Below are 20,894 nucleotides of genomic sequence, written 5' to 3'. Positions count from 1 at the left end.
GAATTCATAATTTCGACCCTGACTCTAGGGAGAAAATGCAAGTCCGGCTCTGCTTACAGTGGAAACATTTCAATTTTAGATCCTGACGCGACAGCTATACTTAAGCCACTTCGACCGAAGATTTTAAAAATACAACTGGGGCTCTGACTGAACGCTTACAAGCATACGTCACCAGTCTGATTAGGCTACGTGGCTATCGATTGCGGAAGAGTTGTTGCCGAGGTAGATATAAAAACTTTCAATAAAGGAATCGAGATAATAAAAGACACTATTCAAAAATCAAATGTATTCAGATTCTATAACATGGCACGCTGTTAAATAAAGAATTTCAAGAACAAAAACATGAGGGAACCATATCATGTTTATATTGTGTCGTAGGTGTATTTGTTAATCATTGAATGGGGATGGGGTAGGGTTGCCAATTGGATCAGACTTCGAATGCAAAATACAAACATAAATGACTCCTTGGCCAACCAAACCAAAAATAATGAGATGAAAGAATGGCGCAACAATAGTTTTTTTTTCATATATATTCTCTTTATAATCAAAGTACAAGTATTTACCGATCAAACCTTGTCATAGCAGATGTCTCAGATGAGTCTAGGAAGGGTGGTTCATCCTAATGAACTTTTAGTTGGTTCGACGCAGTAATGACGTCTCCGCCTTTAGAGAGAATATGGGACCTGAAGACAAGTATATTAAAATCAAAAATATATATTGAGATTCACCGTAGGCACCTTAATACAACAGGATAGCCCGCGTACCTGGAAGCTTTCTGATATTAAAAGAAAAACCTTCATCATAACGTTTTCCTTTTCCCCAAGCAATTTTAACGTCGAAAAGAAGTGTTAAAACGATTTTGATCCTCGTTTCAATGAATTTCTAATTTAGTATTGAAGGCATAATTGACCCAAACTACGAAATAGTGAAATTTTATGCCATGGGGATGAATTCTCATACGATTTAATGTTAAATATTTTATGCTTGTGCTATTTCTTTTATTACCTCGTGGGATGAGTTTGAAATGACTGAGTTCTATTTGGCGTACAAACAATATTTTTCTTCACTCACTCAAAATTGAATGTTTTGAAATTACGAAAAAAAGTAAATTAGTGTTATTATGCAAGGTATTATTTTTCCAGCGCTCGGCTTAAGAATTAAATTAACAACAACCACAAGACCAAACATCGAAAACAAGACATTTGAGGAAGTTAATTCCGTTGCAGAGACAATGTATTGTTCTGTTCAATTTTTGGTTGATGTTGCATGGCCTGTTCGATATTTGGTAAGTCCTTCTAATCAAAAGGTCGCGTTTCTCCGTTCTGTCACCCGTGATCCAAGCGTAACTCATACGCAGTAACATTGTTTTCAATTGAATTGAGATTGAAAAAGGTTAAATAACAACAATAAGGAACACAAGATATTTGATTGAATCACTTATTTCAAAAGAACTGTGGCGTGTATATGTTTGCTTCGTAACAATGTGCTTTATAGCATATAATATATTGTCGCTATCGTAACAATGTAGAAGTAACACAATAACGATAACTCAACTATTATACCTTAAATTTCTTTTTTTTTAATTATGTCATGCCAAACCAAATGTATTTTAAATAATTAATTTCAATCGTCGCTGAGCAATACGCACCAGGCCCAAAGATTTTCATATTCTTTGTTTGTGTTCATCTTTTTATTACCGCGTGGGATTGGTTTCAAATAACAAAGGTATTTAGCGTACAAACAAAATCTTTCTCCAATTACTCAAAATTGGGAACTCCTGGAGTATGCGCACCAAGATGGCGCACGACCTCAACTCAGGTTGTCTATCAGGTTAGGGTTCACGACATATCAGTGTTTCGAAACGTCCCCAAACAGTGTTTCGAAACGCCGAGCCCTAATTACGGGCCAACAAAATACCAGCGCTAAATGAAAAGGGATGCATAATGTATTCACATCATGACAGAAAACTAGCATCTTTTGAACAAGAAACAAATTGACATGCTCAAAACTTGATTATTTGAATTTATATATAGATATACAAGTTAGCCGCCCAATCAAATTAGAGTTTTATATAAACAGAGCAGCACTCAAATTCAAAATTGGCCTATTGTTTTCTAATATAACTACAATTCAACTCACAATCTTTTCCAGCAAATTTCTTTCACGGAAGGGCTATGCAGTGGCCTACATATTAATTGTGACTTCGATTGACACCATTAAAAGTCTGTTTAAAGATTACGATTTCGAATTCAAAAGGAATAAATTCCCAACCCTGTGGAGTAGCGCAGGGGTGGGATCAGCTACAAGTGCCACGGTAGCTATGACTCCATCCGTTCTGATCAGCGGTATTTAAATAACTGTCATTCTCTGACGCTTTCGTTGCCTTTTTTTCTACATCTCTCGTTTACGCCAGAATCTCCTACCAAAGTCAGATGATATTGCTTACCGAATTTACGTACAATACTTTTTCTCCGCAAAAATCGATCTTGCGGCGTATATATGAATCAGGTAGTAAGTAATTTATTACCTACAATTAAAATTAGTACCAGTACGATGCGCCGTATGTATGGACAAAAACTCAATCTATGCGCCTTATAGGTCATAAAATATAGTATATTGTCAAATTTCAGAGTTGGATCAATTACATCAATTCAGTTCAATTACAATTACTCCCTCCAATGTTTCAATTACATTACAATTACTCCGTGCAAAAATATCAAATTACATTTACAATTATAACATTTTGGTTCATATTTACGATTTCACTTGCCCCAAAACTGTTGGATTGCACTTGATGAAAATTAGGCTGCGAAAAGTTTCTGACCCTAATAAATTTCTTCTTGCTGTATAAAAGTTACCCGCAATTGAAAAAAGTCTTTCTGACAGGGCTGATGTTGCTGTTAGTCCCAAATAATCCTTGGCTAAAAAAGCAAGCGTGGGCTATTCTTCTGATTTCTTCTTCCAATACATTGATGGGTCTTCATCAAATTGCAACCCCAAAATAACTATCTTTCTACTTCACTTTCTGATTTTTTTGGTCTTTTCTTTTCTAAATATTCTGCCATTGCTGGGAAGAAGAAGTTTGGGGAAATGACTTGATAGGCAGTTGGCTATGATCAACATTAGCCTACATCTTGTTTTCCTGTTGTTGTTTTTTGAAGTTTATGTATGTAGGAGATAGATGACGAGAACATCTCTTCAAATGCGTGATCAAGTTTGACGAAGCCTTGGTGGAGAACTTAAGTTTCTTTTTGCAGTTGTTACAGCATGCCTCAGTGCTGCTCAAAAATCTCTGACAATGGTACAGGAAGTGGTTCAACACAGGTTTCGGGAGAGTTTGTTCGATGTTCATCCATTTTCAAAATACTAAGGTTTAGTCTAATTGAAAGTGTAATTGAGCCAAAATTTTAGCAAATTACAATTACACAGAATGTAAATGCCTCCATTACATTACCATTACATGAAAAACTGTAATTAATTACATCAATTACAGTTGATCCAACCTTGTTGCCAATACAAATATTTGTTACTCCGGGTACACCGATTGTCAAAGTGTCGGCCAACTTTCCTTCAATTAAACAAGCTGTACCATTTGTCATGGGTAAAATACGGTGGCATAGACTTTAAATAGCTTCTGTACGACTATCTATGACGTAATGACCTGATGACGTCCATTGCGAGTGCTATTCTGGAACGTGTGGTTTTAGGAAATTACTAGAAACAGGTAACTACACGAGTAGCCTACTAATAAAATAGCAATATTGTACCAGCGAGACCAAACTAACTTCAACGAGAGAAATGCTCGTGTGCATGAACACCAGGGTAGCTTATAGATGACGACAGAGGTTCGGCCGAGCACCAAGTTTGCTCAAAAAAATCGTCGGATAAGCACGGCGGAATAAAGATTTCTCGTTTTTATGAAAAAAAGCTCCCATGACATTAAATAAAAATGCGAATTTTATTGGTGAAATATCAAGTCCCGTTGGTTGGTTAATTACATGAAAAAGAAACATTTTCAATGACTGATTGGTTCATTAGTTACGAAAAACGGTGAATTCCGGAGTCCCCTATATTGAACGTGTGGATATTATTTCAATTATTGTTAGCGCGGTGACACCTGCGTTGTTTTCCTTGTATGTCGCAATAATGTGTTATAACAATAGATATTAAATCTAGATTAACAAAGGATTGGCGACAAGAAGCGAGAACAAAGATTGGGAATAAAATTGACACTAGCTCCAAGACAAAACGACAAAAACAAGTCACCTTCATTTCAAAAAGATGCTGAGGTATAAATATTGTTATTTTCAGCCGTCGCCAAGCAACCAGACCCCTTCTACGCAATAGATAATATTAAATTTGCACTGTCGCTTTGTTACATTCCAGTCAAAACATTTTGTATTGTTAATGGAATAAAGAACTTTTGGTGCTCCCGTCCCGAACCAAGATGGCGACATCGGATCGTAACATGGGTAACAGGTTAGGGTTAGGCGATAATTTTTTCCCAATTTTCCTTATTTTAGTCCTTTTATCAGTTCGAAGACTAGCCAAGAGCCTCCCGTAGTATTTATACCTAAAATTATGGCCTAACCCTAACCTAGTACACATATTACATTCCGATGTCCGCCATCTTGGTTCGCATACTTCGGGAGCCCCGAACTTTTACTAATTAAACGAGAGTTGAATGATCCAATACTTGGGTAAAAAGTCGCGCACGCATACTGTTGGGCCTTGTCCGGCCGAATCATTCCCATACCCATAAAAATTGTTCTCATATGTGGCGTAATTGTATTGGTATCACCACTCAGGTTCTTTCTGCCAGCATCTCGGACCCTGAAGTTGCAATAGATGTTAATCGCAAATGATCTTCTTGCGGTTCCAAATACAGCAGAATAACTAAGTAAATTAACTAGATTAAATATACACCTGTAAGAAGTTAATACAACCAAATACTCCGATGAGAAATACAATAAAAAATTAAAAAAATACAGTACTAAAAAGTAAAAACCAGTCCATGACGTCACAATCATGAACTATTGACTTTTAATGGGATGTAAAAACCGGACAAATATACCTATAAATAAATGGGAGTAACTAGTATGGCACTAAAAATATAACACAAATCCTATCTTGTTAACTCTCTTCCAGCTATGGACTCATTTTATTTGACATGGGTATTTTTAAAATTATTTTTTTTGTCAACCATTAAGCCCTAAAGCTTCACTCATGACTTTTTAAAAGCGCGTGCTAGAGTTCTATTCAGCAATAGGCTATATCTTTGAAACACACTCCTCCCAAAAAAAATTTTTATGCAAAAAAATTTCAAAAATTTCTAAAAAAAAAAATTGGACCTTGAGAAATTCTGTGTACAGCAGAGGGTTAATAATTAATTCCTAATTAATCAATTTTTTCTTCAGCGTTTTCGTCAAGTTTTTTCTAACATAACAATACCGAAACTACTATTATAGCATAAATGGTTATGACTCTGAAATTCACAATTGTATTTACAGGTGTATAATGTTTAACGCTTCAATTACCGATTTTGATGACGTCACAGCTCTTATTATTACTGCACAGACCACCCGCAATGCAAAAAAATTATATTTTTTCGACGAAAATGCGCGTAGAACGACGTAAACAATCCCATATGACAGGCTATTTTGAAATCCACGCTATTCATACGATTCGCACTTTGCGTCACGGCTGGAAGGTTTTATCGCTTCTCTCATATGAGGCATTACGTCAATAAAGAGTTAGCCATCTAAAATCGGTTAACCGATTAACCTGTTAACTATTCTCAGCCCTACTATAAAGATAAACTGTACAGATTGAACTAGTCATTATTACTGTATTAGCTTGAATGTTTTAAAAGTATAACTGCCCGAAAGTTCATAACATTCGCGTATCTTTTTATTTCGTTTAACTGGGGTTGTGTTTTTTGTATTTTTTTGTGTGTGTGCCTGTGGGCGGGCACATTCTCCATTCTTAATTCGTGTGTATTATCGGGTTTCAAAATATACTATCTTTTTTTTAATTTCTCTTGAGTTTAATGGGATACCCGATATTTAACCCCAAAATTTGCTGTTTCAATTTAATTCATGTGAGACGACCACGTCTATATTTATATATCTCTGTGTCTATAACTCTTTTTTAACTGTTTTATTTTGTATGTCCATATTTATTCATACCACTTGAGTTGATAGTGAGCAGCTGAGCAACTTTCCCTTTTTAGCTGGTTTGTCAGACTGTCGGCGGTGAGGTATTTCCTTTGTGTAATAGGTTATTATTAGACACGAAGTGGACGTAACGTTTATTCAAAATTTTGTTGTTATTGTTATTGTTATTTGTCTCCGTCTCCATTTTTAAAGAATCGCTTTTCTCTTCGAATACTGGACCAATTGCTTTGAAATTTTCAGTGGTTAAAGATAAAATTTTTCTTCAGAAGGCTATTACTTTTTTTTTCGCTATGACGTCATCAAAATTATTGCCATTGGGTGGCGCTACGTGTCCATATATTTGAGCATAGCTCTCTTGTTATAGTGTTTTAATGCCGTAAATCTATGTAATTCTTGTTGTAAACTAATAATAGTGTTACAAGTTAACTGTTTACCCAGTTTGGCATAGCTCTGTTCTCCGTAACTAGTCTACTTTCGTAGTTAATTTCCTTTCGTATTGCTCTGTATATTAGGTTTCTTAGTAAGCTCATATGAGAGAAAATTCATATTTACGTTTGCGATCGGTAAACTACTGTTAATATCGCTCTTAACGGTTACGATTTATTTTAACTGTTAACTGACATCTCAGGTACAAATCATCATTATAATGTACAATTTCTTCAAAAATGATTACATCATAGCAAATTTCTCTTCTGTTGCGTTTAATTCAAAAGAATATCCCTAACTGCATTGGTAAGGACCCAATAAATGTGAAAAATAATTGAAGTACCAAGATTGCTGGTTATGTAAATTTGACAATGATAAATTCAGAATCAGTTTACGGGAAAAACATATGTTTTCTCAAAGTAGAATTTGCACATCGAATACCGGAAATTTGTCACATAAATGACATTTAATAACGGAATCGGGTTTTGCTAAAATGCATATTTCTTGCAGCAGAGCGATCACGAACCAATCTCGATTCGTGAATATTTTGAGAGATATTGGCAAGATAACACGAAATTGCTTTGGAACCATTGTGACGTAACGAGCTAAATTCACAAATTATTACGCCAAACGTCACGCTGCGGTTAACCGGTTAATATTACCCGGTTAACGGTTAAGGTGTTTATTCTGAAATTTTCAGCCTTACTTTATAGGCTTTAATTTAAATGTCTTGAAAGGATGGAAATATCTGTCAATCTTTTTGAAACTTACACTAATACAGCGTAATAGTGACTTTGTCCGCTTTCAAGTACAGTACTGGAAATTTGAAATCGAGTCTGTTAGTTGCGAAAAAAACAAGGGCAACATTAACTACAAAAACAACAATTTAACAAAACGATCCATATGTAACTTACACTTATTGCCCAAAAACACAATATCTTGAAAAACTGTAAAAAGCGCAAAAGCAGTGCCGTAAGCAATATTTTCTCTAACTAACCAATAGTATATTTCTATTTAGATACGAAAGTGAAACAACCTTCTGAAAATGGCCAGTTTTCTGAAGCCAGATTCCGACCAATATCACCAGCCATCTGCATACCATGAACCCTATTCAATACAACAGGTAAGGTGAAAACATTGGCAAAAAAATATATTTTCAATCAGAAAAAAATGAAAATAATGAAAGTAATACCCTTTTAGCGACTTATCCCATCTTCAAGTACTAAAAATTGAAATCGGCCCATTGGTTGCAGTTAATAACTTCAACAACAACAAAAAGCACCTCAACAAGGACAACAATATACCTGATCAATTCATCACATCTCTCGCGGAAAAATAAAGTGGGCCGCAATAATAATTTGTAACACAGGTATTTATGGGAAACTGTGCCACCAAATCATACAATCACATTTTGTGCAGTTTTGGTAAAATTTAGTTACGCTTGTCCGGCGCCGTTCTGGCTGCAGCTTGGAATGCCGAAATTACATATTCCTTGTTTATTTCACGCACTGTGGCCAAGATCGAAGTCAGGCCAAATCTTTTTGGGGGTCAAGGGGGGGGGGAGGCTGGGGCGACTTTTTGTATAATGACGTAATACGACACTTACTCAAGCTTCTTGCTCCGAACAAAGCTAGATAAAAGTTTTGAAAAGTCAAGTTTTTGGCTACGCGGCATCGCCACATTTGCAACGTGATAATGGCTCGTTCTGGTCATATTGGTCGATAGAACGACTTTTCAACTAATAACCCCCCCCCCCCCCCAACAAAACAAAAAAAACAGTCAAAGCAAATTTATTCTCCATTTATCATTAGTATAATGTGAAGGTTGAGCCTAGTGAAATGCCACCGTCTTGTTGATATCTGGCTTCAGTCAAAAACAAGACATGTAAATTCACAAGACATGAAAATGGCAACTTTTAAATTTCAATGGCAAGATATCCCAGAGTAATTTATAGTTAAAATCAGTGTTTTTAATAAGTATACGAATAGCTCACAAAGTCCAGGCAGCCTGGAGGTTCATATGGAGCACAGAGCTATTTGGAGAGACCGTGGTTCGCCATTCATTAGGCTTTCCTCTCCCCCTGGATAAATATGTAAGTCCTATTTTATATCAATGAATAAATACAGCAATAACCGCACCCCACGTGGCGACTGATTCATATTCTGTTCTGTAGCTACGTTTTCTGCCTAATAGATATGTATTCCCAATATGCACATGCTTATAGTTAGTATGCTTTCAACGTACCATACTTCGAAACCCAAAACCGAACACGAATCGAAAAATTAAAAGCCTCAATACGGTCAATTTCGCACTCGACCCAGCTGAAACAAGGGATTTTTGCAGCGAACGATGTGCTTTCTTCATATGCAACGAACCATTTAGCTGGACGACATAAAAATGCAGGGTACAATGGATTAATGAGCAAATATTTGGAAGTTTCCACTCATTGTATATATGCTCATTGGCTTGAAACATGGAGATTTTACTTATTCGCCCAATCATACTTTTCTGTAGATAACACCTTCTTCGAAAAGACGTTGTTCAATGTCACATTCTCGTGAAAGTCAGAGCAGAACAATCAGAATTGATTATACATGTGATGACGGCTTTCAAGTTCTGCTGACCAGCACCCTCTTGACGTACAGGACTTACACTTAAGAAATTGTACCAAATAACCGCTAACAATGTTAGCGAAAAACAACGAAACAAACAAAATCACGCATTCACCCCCCAGTAAATAGCCAACCAATACGTTACACAGCAACATGCTAATTGGTAATGTTCGTGTATTGTGCTGACTGAATGCCAAAGCGGAACTTTTGACTGACCGGGACGTATGGTAGACTAGTTATAGACCCCATGCACTTCATATCTACGTAAGTTGTTACAAACTCTCACTTCTTTTATTCGAGATAAATTCATTGAAAGCCCAGCCAAACTATTAAAGTATATTGGAATTTTGGTATGTTATTCCGGGAGAAAAAGGCCGACAATTGGATGTTATCGCACGCAAGGCACGTACTGAAATGCAGTACAGTACTTATCTCCCATTGTTACTCTAATAACACTTAATCAATATCCTAAATATTTTATAAAATACTGAAGCTTATGCTCATGTATTTATTATCATTTCCAGGGTACATCGTATGAAGAATCCAGCTTAGAACTTCTAGCTCCAAGAATCAGCATAGGTGCGTATATACCGACCTTTGTAGTTCTCCTTGTTGTTGGCAACTACAAATATATATTATAAATAAAGTAAGGCACCTTACTTCCCAAATATTCGCACCAGCAATTGACGCATATACTCAAATCGGTACTCCAGGAGTATGTGCACCAAGTTGCCGGACATCGGGACTTCGTATGTGTAACAGGTTAAGGTTGGGCCATAGTTTTAGGTACAAATACTACGGAAGTCACTTAGCTAGTCCCCGAACTCGTAATATAACTAAAATAGGGGAAATTGAAATGAAATTATGGCCTAATCCTAAACTGGTACACACACATACGACGTTTCGGTGTCCGCTATCTTGCTACACATGCTTCTGGAGCGCCTTCAAATCAATTTTTTCACATAGCACGGCAAGAATTTCCAATGTGTTTCCGGAACAAGACAGCAGAAGACTCGTGATTAAAAGCTATTCTTGCGTAACAATGAGCATGATGAAAGTAGCGTAACCACGAGTTGATACAGATTTCGATATTCACAATTATTGTATGACATACCGAGTATATTACATTTACTGTTATCGAGTAAAATGAGTCGTACCAGAAACTACAATACCAATATGCAACTCCATCCTATCATTGACATATTGAGTTATTTTATTGTACAAATTGTAATCTTTTTCTCCAATTTGTTGAAGACGAAAATAAAATGTCCGAACTCTATAGCTTTAAAATTCGTACATCAGACTTGCTTGAGGTCTTGAGTCGACATTTCCAACTAAAACTGGAAAGACCAGGCGTTTTGTACTCTCGAGTACGTATGTTTCTTTTGACATGCCGAGCAAATTTTTCCTTAGTCGGGATCGATTATTTTGTTTATTTGAAATCGAACGAATAATATCTAAATTTTTTTCTCGCAAAACTTGACATCCAGAATCAACTGCAGCGACCGAAGCGACGACAAACGAAAGTGATTCTTGCGAGAGCACATCAAGTTATCTTTCTAGCATTGACAGTGAAGGTAAAGAAAATAAAATAAACTTATTTTATTCTAAACAGAATTTATGCTTTGCATGCTACTGAAAACACTTGTTGTGAGCTAGTCACATTTGAACCTTTCCCCAACCCGACAGGGTGTTCAACAAAAATAAAAACGATATCTATAGTAATATTTCTTCATGAGAGATGGTGTGATATCAGCGACAAGGCGAGTCAATAATTTTATTTTGTTAGATTTGGCTCTGGAGGAAGTTGATTCAATTCTCAAAGAAGCGTCAAAACCCGAAAATGGAAATCAACACGTTGAATTCAAGTATACAACTATAACACAAGCTTGCATCCCGAAGATAGCGGAGTTTATAAAAAAACGAAGTGAGCTTACCGGAATAGTGTTTCGGAAGTGCAGCTTTGATAGCAACGCAATGAAATTTCTCTACGATTACGTAAAAGTCACAAGTTGCAAGGTACATAAAATGCTATAGAACAGGAATGGGCAAGGTTTTCCGACCAGGGGCGAAAAATTTTGCCCACCTAGACTGGAGGGTCATGTAAGTGTGACGTAAAAAGTTACACTTTATAAACAATATTTACAGTATTACAAAAGCAAAAATTGCAAATAATGAGCCTCATCTCAAAACTAAATTTAATCACAATTCACAATCTAAACAAATTCATTGAGCTATTTTTAGTAAAAACATCAAAATTTGGTTTAGTTTAGTTGCGGCATCATCAGGCGTGTCAGATTGAATTACCTAACGGGCCGGATTTGGCCCGCAGGCATTAGTTTGTCCATGTCAGCTATAGAACGTAGTCACCATGTGATCTTAACGTTCAAAAGTAAGCCTCAGAGAGGAGTTTGGTGCTGCGGTGACTTGCCTTGTTTATAGCAGAAAAGTTTCGCGCACCCATGAGTATTATATGATGAAAATATGACGTACTAATTATATACTACAATAGTATCTTAGGCATTAAACTAGTTTTCAGACAGTATTAATTTTATTACCTCTTTTTTACGCAGATCAGGCACTTTGACATAAGCTGCAACAGGAAAATGAGGCCGGAAAATCTTGAATATGTGGCCCGCATACTCGTCCACTGCAAAACTGAAAGTGTTAATTTGAGCGAATGCGACTTCACGGGGGAAGATATGAAATCATTACATGAAAATCTGAAAGGGGGATCAGTAAGATATCCTAGACCAGTGGTTTTCAAATGGCGAGGCCCCGCCCCACAAGAGAGGCGTAGAAAGTTTTTTGAGGGGGCGTGAAGCTATTCAAAATAAAAATATATATCTGTTGGTTTGATCTTGCCCGCCTTGTTTTTGATATTTACATTTCTTTATTTTGGATATTTACCTTCCATTCACGTATTCTCAACGTGTTTTTTGAATTGAACATTTTCCCGCCTTACTATATATGTTATTTGTAGCTTATTTATTAGCTAGTTGTTTTTGAAGTCGGGCGGGACACTTGACAAATTCTAAAAAGAGGCCGTGGCATAAAAATTTGAGAACCACTGTCATCAAGAAATAAAATACAGAACGAAATGGCACAATTTGGTTGTAATTTTCTTCCTTAACTCTCTTCTTCGTGTGCAAAATAACTTTTTGAAACGATGAATACATTAATCGCTTTTAAATGATGTGAATATTCTATTGTTCGAAATTGTAATTTAGTTTTTCATGATGTCGAAATTTCGCGCAGGATTAGATTCTTGCTATACTTCAAAATCCGAATGCAGCGATATTTTTTGTTAAAGAGATAGAATAGAAAAAGATTAATATTAGTAACAGTTAAATGTACTCAATTTTGATGCATGACAACAATACATCAATAATGACATAGTTATTCTCTTACGCATGTCTTTCTTGCAAATCAGGGCGCTCCAGAAGTACGTGCACCAGATGGCACACAACCCTAACCTGGTACACATACTATGTTCGGGTTGCGCGCCATCTTGATGTACATACTTCGAGAGCACCCAAATCAGAATATATATAATATATCAGAATATTTCAATCAAAATTCTCTTTGTTACTTACAGGTGACTTCTATTCAATACAATCGAATCAAAAATTTTACTCCCGAGATTGCGATAGTGTTTTGTGAATTATTACGCGGATTGCAAATCAAATGTGCGCAGATTATTGAATGTGGACTTACACCAAAACATTTGCTCGCGATTCACCAAGTTTTTGTAAAGGTATAGCAATATATCAGAATGGCCAAATAATTCAATTTGTTAAATATCCAATATCTCATACTTATCAAATCATCTTTGAAACTAGAAATCCGTGTGTACAGCGACAAAGTTTCAAATTATTGTCGTTCTCTTCCGAGACAAGTAAGCTATTCCCATATCTGAATGGAACTTGGAGAAAGGCCGCGATTCGCAATATGACTAAACCATCTTCGTAGCATTATTGGACACGTAGTGGACATAGCGATCGTTTCAATATTATGTTTTTGTTGTTCTTATTGTTGTTCTTAGTGTCCTTGTTCTTTGACACGTTTTGAAGAAATCGCTTTTCTCTTCGAATACTGGACCAATTGCTTTGAAATTTTCAGTGGTTGAAGATTTTTTTCCAGAAGGCTATTACTTTTTTTTCGCTATGACGTCATCAAAATTATTCCTACTGGGTGGCGCTACGTGTCCATATATTTGAGCATATCTCTCTTGTTTTTCATTAGAATTCATTTCAAAATTTGAAAAAATGATCTTGACAGTATGTATAACATAGCTATTAGCTATGATGTCACAACCCGTTCAATATTTAACTGAGGACCTGAGACACAATAGGCCGGATTCACGATTGACAATACACTACGATTTTATTTTAATTTATGTATAGATTTTTGTCTCAACAGAAAAAAAAATCCGAAGAAAAAGAGAGATTCGAAATGAAAAAGATTGATCTGAGTCAGAATAAAGAACTTGGTGATCATGGCATACCGACTCTCCAGCGTTTGAACAAAGACCTGAATTCTGAATTTTCATCAGTCTCTCTATATGAATGTGGCACAAATGAAAACCTCGAAAATTTTGCAAATGGATCGTATAAGAAGGTATATATATATATATATATATTGATGGCAATTCTGGCCAATTTCTGTGCATAGTTTGAGAATGTAGTTCCGTGAATTCATTCAAATCTTAATTCTCAATACTTCATTTTTACAGTAGAAGAACTAAAAAATTGTGATATAATTATTTTTTATCTATCTATTTCACAAGATGCAGTAGATGTAGCATGTTAAGTGCATCTGATCTATTTCGTTTAAATCTGTTCAACAATCATTATGTTCTTCCATATCTGGAAGAGTTGCCGTGATTCGCTATATATATGGTTGAACCGTCTATGCGATATTCTTTTTCTCCAGAATGAATATCTGAAAATAAACTTGACAGTATGCTTAGCCATGGGCGTTTCAGTTTTAAATATACAACTATGGTAACTGTTCCATAACTAAACCCTTCCTTAATTAACCAAAGACTGCTTGAAACCTTGTCTTTGGTAAACTTTAATATTTAAAAAATTAATACTGCATTCAACTCTGATAATACAATATGGTTTAACCCTTTTTAAGCCTCAAGCCCTGCCCATTTTATGGGTATTTTTAAACCTTTTTTTTTATGTCAACCATTAATCCCTAAAACTTTATTCATGGGTTTTTAAAAGCGTCTGCTAGAGTTCTATTCAGCAATATATCTTTAAAACACACCCCTCGAAAAAAATTTTTGCAAAAAATTTTCAAAAATTTCTAAAAAAAAAATTGGACTTTGAGATATTCTGTGTACAGTAGAGGGTTAATAATTAATTCCTAATTAATTAATTTTTTCTTCAACGTTTTCGTCAAGTTTTTCCTAACATAACAATACCAAAACGACTATTATAGCATAAATGGTTATCACTCTGAAATTCACAATTGTATTTACAGTATTGTCAAGTTCAAGGTCAAATTACCGATACTGATGACGTCACAGCTCTTATTATTACTGCACAGACCACCCCCAATGCAAAAAAATTAAATTTTTTCGACGGAAATGCGCGTAGAACGGCGTAACCAATCTCATACGCGCATTTACGCGTTAAAATTACCATTAATTTTACGTTTTTTTTACATACAAAAAATCTCCATACCTCTGCCAACTATGGAGCATTCGAAATCATATTTAGCAAAACAACACAGCGCCAGGGATGGTCAGGGATAGTTAGTATGACTGAAAATACATGCTAAAACAATAATAAGTCGTTATAAAGGAGTATTTCCTGACAGGTGATTTTGAAATCCAGGATATCTATACGATTCGCACTTTGCGTCACGGATGGAAGGTTTTATCGCTTCTCTCATATCAGGGCATTACGTCGATAAACAGCTAAGAGCGATATTGACTCTATAAGTACATAAATTTTACAATTTATCTAAAAGTACACCCATATGGGCGTTCCGGCTGTAGAAGGGTTAACAGGGAAACAACGATAAAGAAGAAGAGAAATTTGAAATGGAACAGATCGATCTGAGCCAGAATAAAGCACTTGGTGATCATGGCATAACGACTCTTCAGCGTTTGATCCAATACCTGAATTTTTCATCAGTCTCTTTATGTGGATGTGGCATAAATGGAAACCTCAAAAATTTTGCAAATGGATTGTATAAAAAGGTATATAAATTGATAGCAATTCTGGCCAATTTCTGTGAATAGTTTTGGATTATAGATCCGTGAATTCATTCAAATTTTTATTCTCAAACTTTATTGTTAGAGATAAACTTAAAAAAAAATAATTGAATAAAATAATTTTCAATTATTTATTTTGCGAGAAGCAAATGAGCAATACCTTGTGAGAAGCATTGCTCAGAATGTGTTTCAGTTGCACGGGTAAATATATTTAAGGGGATGTTCATTTTTTTCAGTTGACAATGCTTGATCTCAGCTACAACGCACTCAGTATGTCTGACCTTGAAGAAGTTAAGCTTCTTATATCGCAAGCAAATTTCAAACGCCTGGGACTGGCAGGATGCGAACTCAACGCAGAAAGAGTCCAGATATTGATCCCAGAAATTCCATCAAACGAGAAACCGGAATTAAAGGTATCTCAAATACACATTTATAAAAATATCTCAAAGGAAGTTTACTGATAAATACATAGAAAATATAAATCAGAATTCGAAACATAATCACAATTATTCACAGAGTTTCGATTCAATGAATTTATCTCCTCAAATTTGATTATTTCAAATTATATATATATATATATATATATATATATATATATATACTTATATAATAGCCAACACTATAAAATTACGCTATTGAATTGAACTAAACGAAAAATTAAGTTTCTGTGTCTATCACTTAAATACAAAAGAGCAATGCTCAAATATTTGGTTAAAATGAAGTAGTATCAAATCTTTGGTGTAGTACGTGTAGTCTGACCACCAGATCGCTAAAATGCGATCGCGAAGTGCCACACGGTGAACAATTTTTAATTTTGATGTCGTCATCACACAAAAGCTCCAAAGGGAAAAATGAATCCCACAAAGGCCAAAGATATTTTTAAATAAAGAAGGTAATAGCCTTCTAGCAAAAGCAACAATCTTCAACTGCTGAGTGATTGGTCCGGAAGTTTTTCCACACCAAGGAGAAGAACAATTAAACAAAACGATCGATAGGGCCATTTTGTGTCCAATAAGGCATTTGTCGCAATAATGATAATGATAAAATCAACAGAATTTTTAACAAATGCAAACCACACAGATGCACCTGGGATTGAAAAAAAAATTGCTACATTTCAGATTGAGTCTCTCGATGTTCATGACAACATGAATCTCGGCGACGCAGGTTGGTCTGCAGTTGGAGAACTGTCAAAGGTGTATTCATTAGAACATCTTAATATCGAAAATTGCGATGCCTCTGACACGAGTATCACGTGCCTCACAAAGGAATTGAAAACTCATAAAGTATGGTAATATTTTATAAGCAATAAAACATAGTTTTCGCAATCAATTAAGATATTCGAAATCTCCGAAGTTCTTGCCTTGCTGGTTATGGGGGTCGGCGATACCATTACCCTATGAAACAGACATTGCAACGAGAATAAATACCATATATTTAATTCTTACATTTATTATTGCCCAGTAACCCATTAATATTAATTAAGAAATAAAAAGCACCCTTCGTATATCGCCGTGGCAATGTGTGTGGTGGTGAATAACCAAATTCGCTTATTTTGCAGTTGAAAAGTCTGAATTTGAAGTCTTATTACACATTGGTAAACAATGAATACCTATCTGCAATTGGTGAAGCAACAAAAAAAGTTACAGACACGTTAGAAATAAGATGCGAGCTCGCAAATAAAAGAAGACAACTCGAGCAGTTTGTTACAAAAGTAAATTATTTTATTTAATAAATACAACGTTCCCGATTCTTATTTGCGATTACTGCAATCTGTACACAGATAAAAAGATTTATTAATTTGTCAACCAAATTCAAATAAATGAAGGCATACATACAATAAATAGGAATAGCATAATATTTTATGGTAACGACTGGAGGGAGCGATACGTGTTTTCAAACTACACGGTGCTCCCATAACTGGAGGCTATATTTTTCAATAATCCGAAATCAGAATTATAATTTACCCGGCTCACAATTTTTTCTCTCGACTCAGAAGCCTTATTTCCGCAATGCTCTAGTCTAGTACGGAAAGTACCGGTACCAAATATTTTCGAACTAATACACATCTAACAAACGAATTGATTATATCCCTCATTAGCTACCGGTACTATAACGAAAAGCATTTTGACTAGAGTAGGCTACAATCCAAATTTCACTCTACTTATATATGAAACAATAATGGATGACGCCGAGGTTATTTATTTCTAATGGGCAACTTCTAATCGGTACCATTAACTAATTTTCTGTATCAAGTTGAAGTCTTACTCTACTGAAGTAGGCTAAATCCATATATATGTACGCAATAACAGAATGAGTTTGATATTCATATATACTCATTTATATTCATTCGTTCAGAAACCGTTGAAGATCATCGCACACTACTCAGACGACCACGGTCAAAATAAAACTGTTGAATTCGCCAAGACAAAACAAGCGCGGTCAAGTCATGTGATGCCCAGTTCTGACTTGAGACTTGAGTCTCATCCAACTCAAGCTGGCACTCAAAGCAAGCCATTTTACCCCAGCCTTGACATCTCCAAAAAATTTCCGGCTTGGCCAGAGCCATTCAAGTTGGGCCTCGAGCCCCCACGCGTCCACAATCCTGACCGAAAACCGTACATTAGGGTGACATCCACATAGTCCATTAGGTATTCCGAAAATTCAAAACTGCCGAAGCGACCAACTTATTTTTGAATAAACTGAGGATTGACCTCAGAAAATTTAAAGTCTCTGGCTTTGGAAAATCTATATTGTTTGTTGAGAATTCCCAGTCTATACAAGCTTTGAAGTCGAAATAAACTTATACTAACACTACTATGCTTTATTTAGGCAATCACTGTATATATTTGCAGCTATTTTCTAGCATATTTAGTTCACCACATAAAACCAATTTTCATTTTCGTAATATTTCGTGTTTATGCTACGTCACGTACGTCTGCAATTTCCTTGTTGGGGGCGTGCTCGCTGGAGCATGACGTTGAGTTGATCTAGTTAGTCAATACTTTATTTACTGAATCTTCCGTTCTCACGTACTTTTTAGTTCTCAAATTGTTTTTAATTATTCATGCTGATTTACTTCTGTATTGTTTGACTTAATCTGCTTCTATAATAGTGTCGCTGACATGATGACTTTTAATAGTCTCTTCGCGACCTCTCGTCCATTGCAGTTCAAATATTGTACTTTTTTCTTTCAATGAATTTATTTAATTTTTACCATTTGTTTAAATGTACAATGTTTTTGCACGACGAAAAATAAATATCTGAATCTGAATCTATAGCTTCAAAAGCATTGATCAGTATTATATATTTATTCAAACCACTGCGCAGATTTGCAACTATTTTTCAACATATTTACTTCGTCTAATTTTCACTTTCTCAAATTTTTATTTTCTGGCTTCAGAAGCATAGGTGTTATATTTCTATTTATTTCTATGTTTTATTTGATTACTTTTCCAAATTACGAATATCCAAAACTATGCAGGTCCACGTTATATTTGTACCTCTTGAACTGTATTTGAATATTATGCATAATTTATAATTTTTTACACCCTATATGAACACAATGCACTCCAACTGCTGGACAGTATACGTACAGCAGCCAAAAGCTATAAAGTTCAAACCAAAAAAGTTGAAAACCACTGTTCCAAATTTTAGAAGCATCAGTGTTTATATTTTTTATTTCTATATCTCATTCACCTGGCCAGTGTTATTTTGCCTAACTGTGTTATATTTGTACATTTGAACTGTATTTAAATAGTATCTTATGCTGTTTTATTATTTTATGTAAACATTTTTAAAATATCCCACTTCTCATATTCTTTATCTTGGTACCCCGAAAGTTTGCGTGTATGTGTACCAGGTTAGGCCATAATTCCAGGTACAAATACTACAGAGGTCGCTTGGCTAGTCCCCGAACTCGTAATAGAACCCGTAGTAGTATATATTTACGATAGAACTGAAATAAGTTGAAATAAAATTATTGCCTAACCCTAACCTGGTACACACACTACGTTCCGGTGTCCGCCATCCTGGTATGAATACTTCATGAGTGCCTTATTTTTAACTGGTTGCCAACAAACTGATTTTTTACCTTTTTAAATTCTATATTTTGGTAGCTCTGGGAGCACCAATGGTACAGAGACAGCATATTCAGGTGTGGAATTCACATTTTAAGTATCGGTTCTCTTTTGCATTGAACTCGCTCACAGCATGTTCCCTTTTATAACGCCGGATATAACGATAGGCCACTTCACCGGTAGGCCCCAACATCCAAAACAAGAAAAAAGACTATCGCAGCATCCCAAAAACAGATTTACCCCACCCCTCACCGAATCTTACCGCTGGGTATATATATATATGTATAATTATATACAACTACTATACCAACATATTTACTGAGTTTCAATTAATTTGTATTGGTTTTTTTCGTAGTATATAGCATCAATAGGTTACATTATACTAGTTATAGCATGCAACTATGGCGGCTGCAGCAAATGGGCTCACAAGACATTCTGACATGGCAGTTCTTGTCATAAATCCAGGAAACCCGCGCAGACCAATCAGTGAATCATTTACTCCTCATCCAAATGTCCATCTATTTCGTCACTGTGGTACTTTCCAAAGCTATGAAGACTTGACAAATGTTAACTCAGCAACCCAGTATAGAAATGGAACACTTCATGATAAAATCGTACGGATAAGAAGAACAAATTCCTGCCTATCAAATGATTACCGTGTCGCAATTCTACTACAGATAACACACGGTTTATGGCACCTTCACAGACATAATATAATTCATGGTCACTTGTGCGCACATAACGTTGTGTTTTCCGAAGACAACCGAGCTGTGATTGCAGATTATGAAATATCGGGAACCACGGAGAAAAGTAAAACAAATGATATCGTAAAGCTGGGAAAAATATTTCGTTTTGTTCTATATAATGGTGGCGGGGAGTTAGTGTGCCAAGACCCAGAAATAGCCAAAGACCTGATACAAAAAATGGTAAATAGACAATTCTCTTCATCAAGAGATATATTGAAGCATCCATTTTTTTGGAGCTATGAAAAGAAAATAAACTTTTTAATTCGATCAAGGGAATGTATCCGCGCTGGCATGTATTGCACATATCTCAGAAGAAATAATATTAACAGAGGAGCTTGGAAAGAGTCACTGAAATTACAAGACTTTGAAAAGTATGGGATAGATGAAAATACGAGCACCGACGAACTTTTTAACCTGTCAAATGTTATTGAGCACCATAACGATGATTCCTGCGTTAAGTACAAAGACGGCAATCCCTGGGATCTCATTCGATTCATACGTGATACAAAAGTACATCTCGGTGAAAAACCATCTTGTTTACTGGATTTTTATTTCAAAAAGAACGAAACGAAAGGATTCTGGATGTTTTTTTCACGACGATTCCCATTTGTCTTAATAGATTTATA

General features: G+C 35.5%; 1 protein-coding gene across 2 annotated transcripts; it reads left to right on the top strand.

The window, feature by feature from the left end:
• The first annotated feature begins 1,139 nt into the window (after positions 1 to 1,139).
• LOC120334492 (uncharacterized) lies at positions 1,140 to 19,877 on the top strand. Of its 2 annotated transcripts, XM_078109490.1 has the most exons (14): positions 1,140 to 1,285; positions 4,177 to 4,289; positions 7,621 to 7,725; positions 9,739 to 9,793; positions 10,705 to 10,791; positions 11,004 to 11,233; positions 11,788 to 11,952; positions 12,813 to 12,971; positions 13,637 to 13,834; positions 15,240 to 15,431; positions 15,683 to 15,859; positions 16,565 to 16,729; positions 17,005 to 17,157; positions 17,802 to 19,877. In XM_078109490.1, exons 3-14 carry the CDS (start codon positions 7,648 to 7,650, stop codon positions 18,084 to 18,086), a joined length of 1,944 nt encoding a protein of 647 aa, XP_077965616.1. In that variant the 5' UTR covers positions 1,140 to 1,285; positions 4,177 to 4,289; positions 7,621 to 7,647; the 3' UTR covers positions 18,087 to 19,877. The 2 variants fall into 2 exon arrangements, with proteins under 2 accessions (XP_077965616.1, XP_077965617.1); XM_078109491.1 differs by lacking the exon at positions 4,177 to 4,289.
• The last annotated feature ends 1,017 nt before the right edge of the window (positions 19,878 to 20,894 follow it).

This window comes from Styela clava, chromosome 15, assembly GCF_964204865.1.
Source record: "Styela clava chromosome 15, kaStyClav1.hap1.2, whole genome shotgun sequence".
Classification (NCBI taxonomy): Eukaryota; Metazoa; Chordata; class Ascidiacea; order Stolidobranchia; family Styelidae; genus Styela; species Styela clava.
This window is presented reverse-complemented; position numbering and strand designations above follow the sequence as displayed.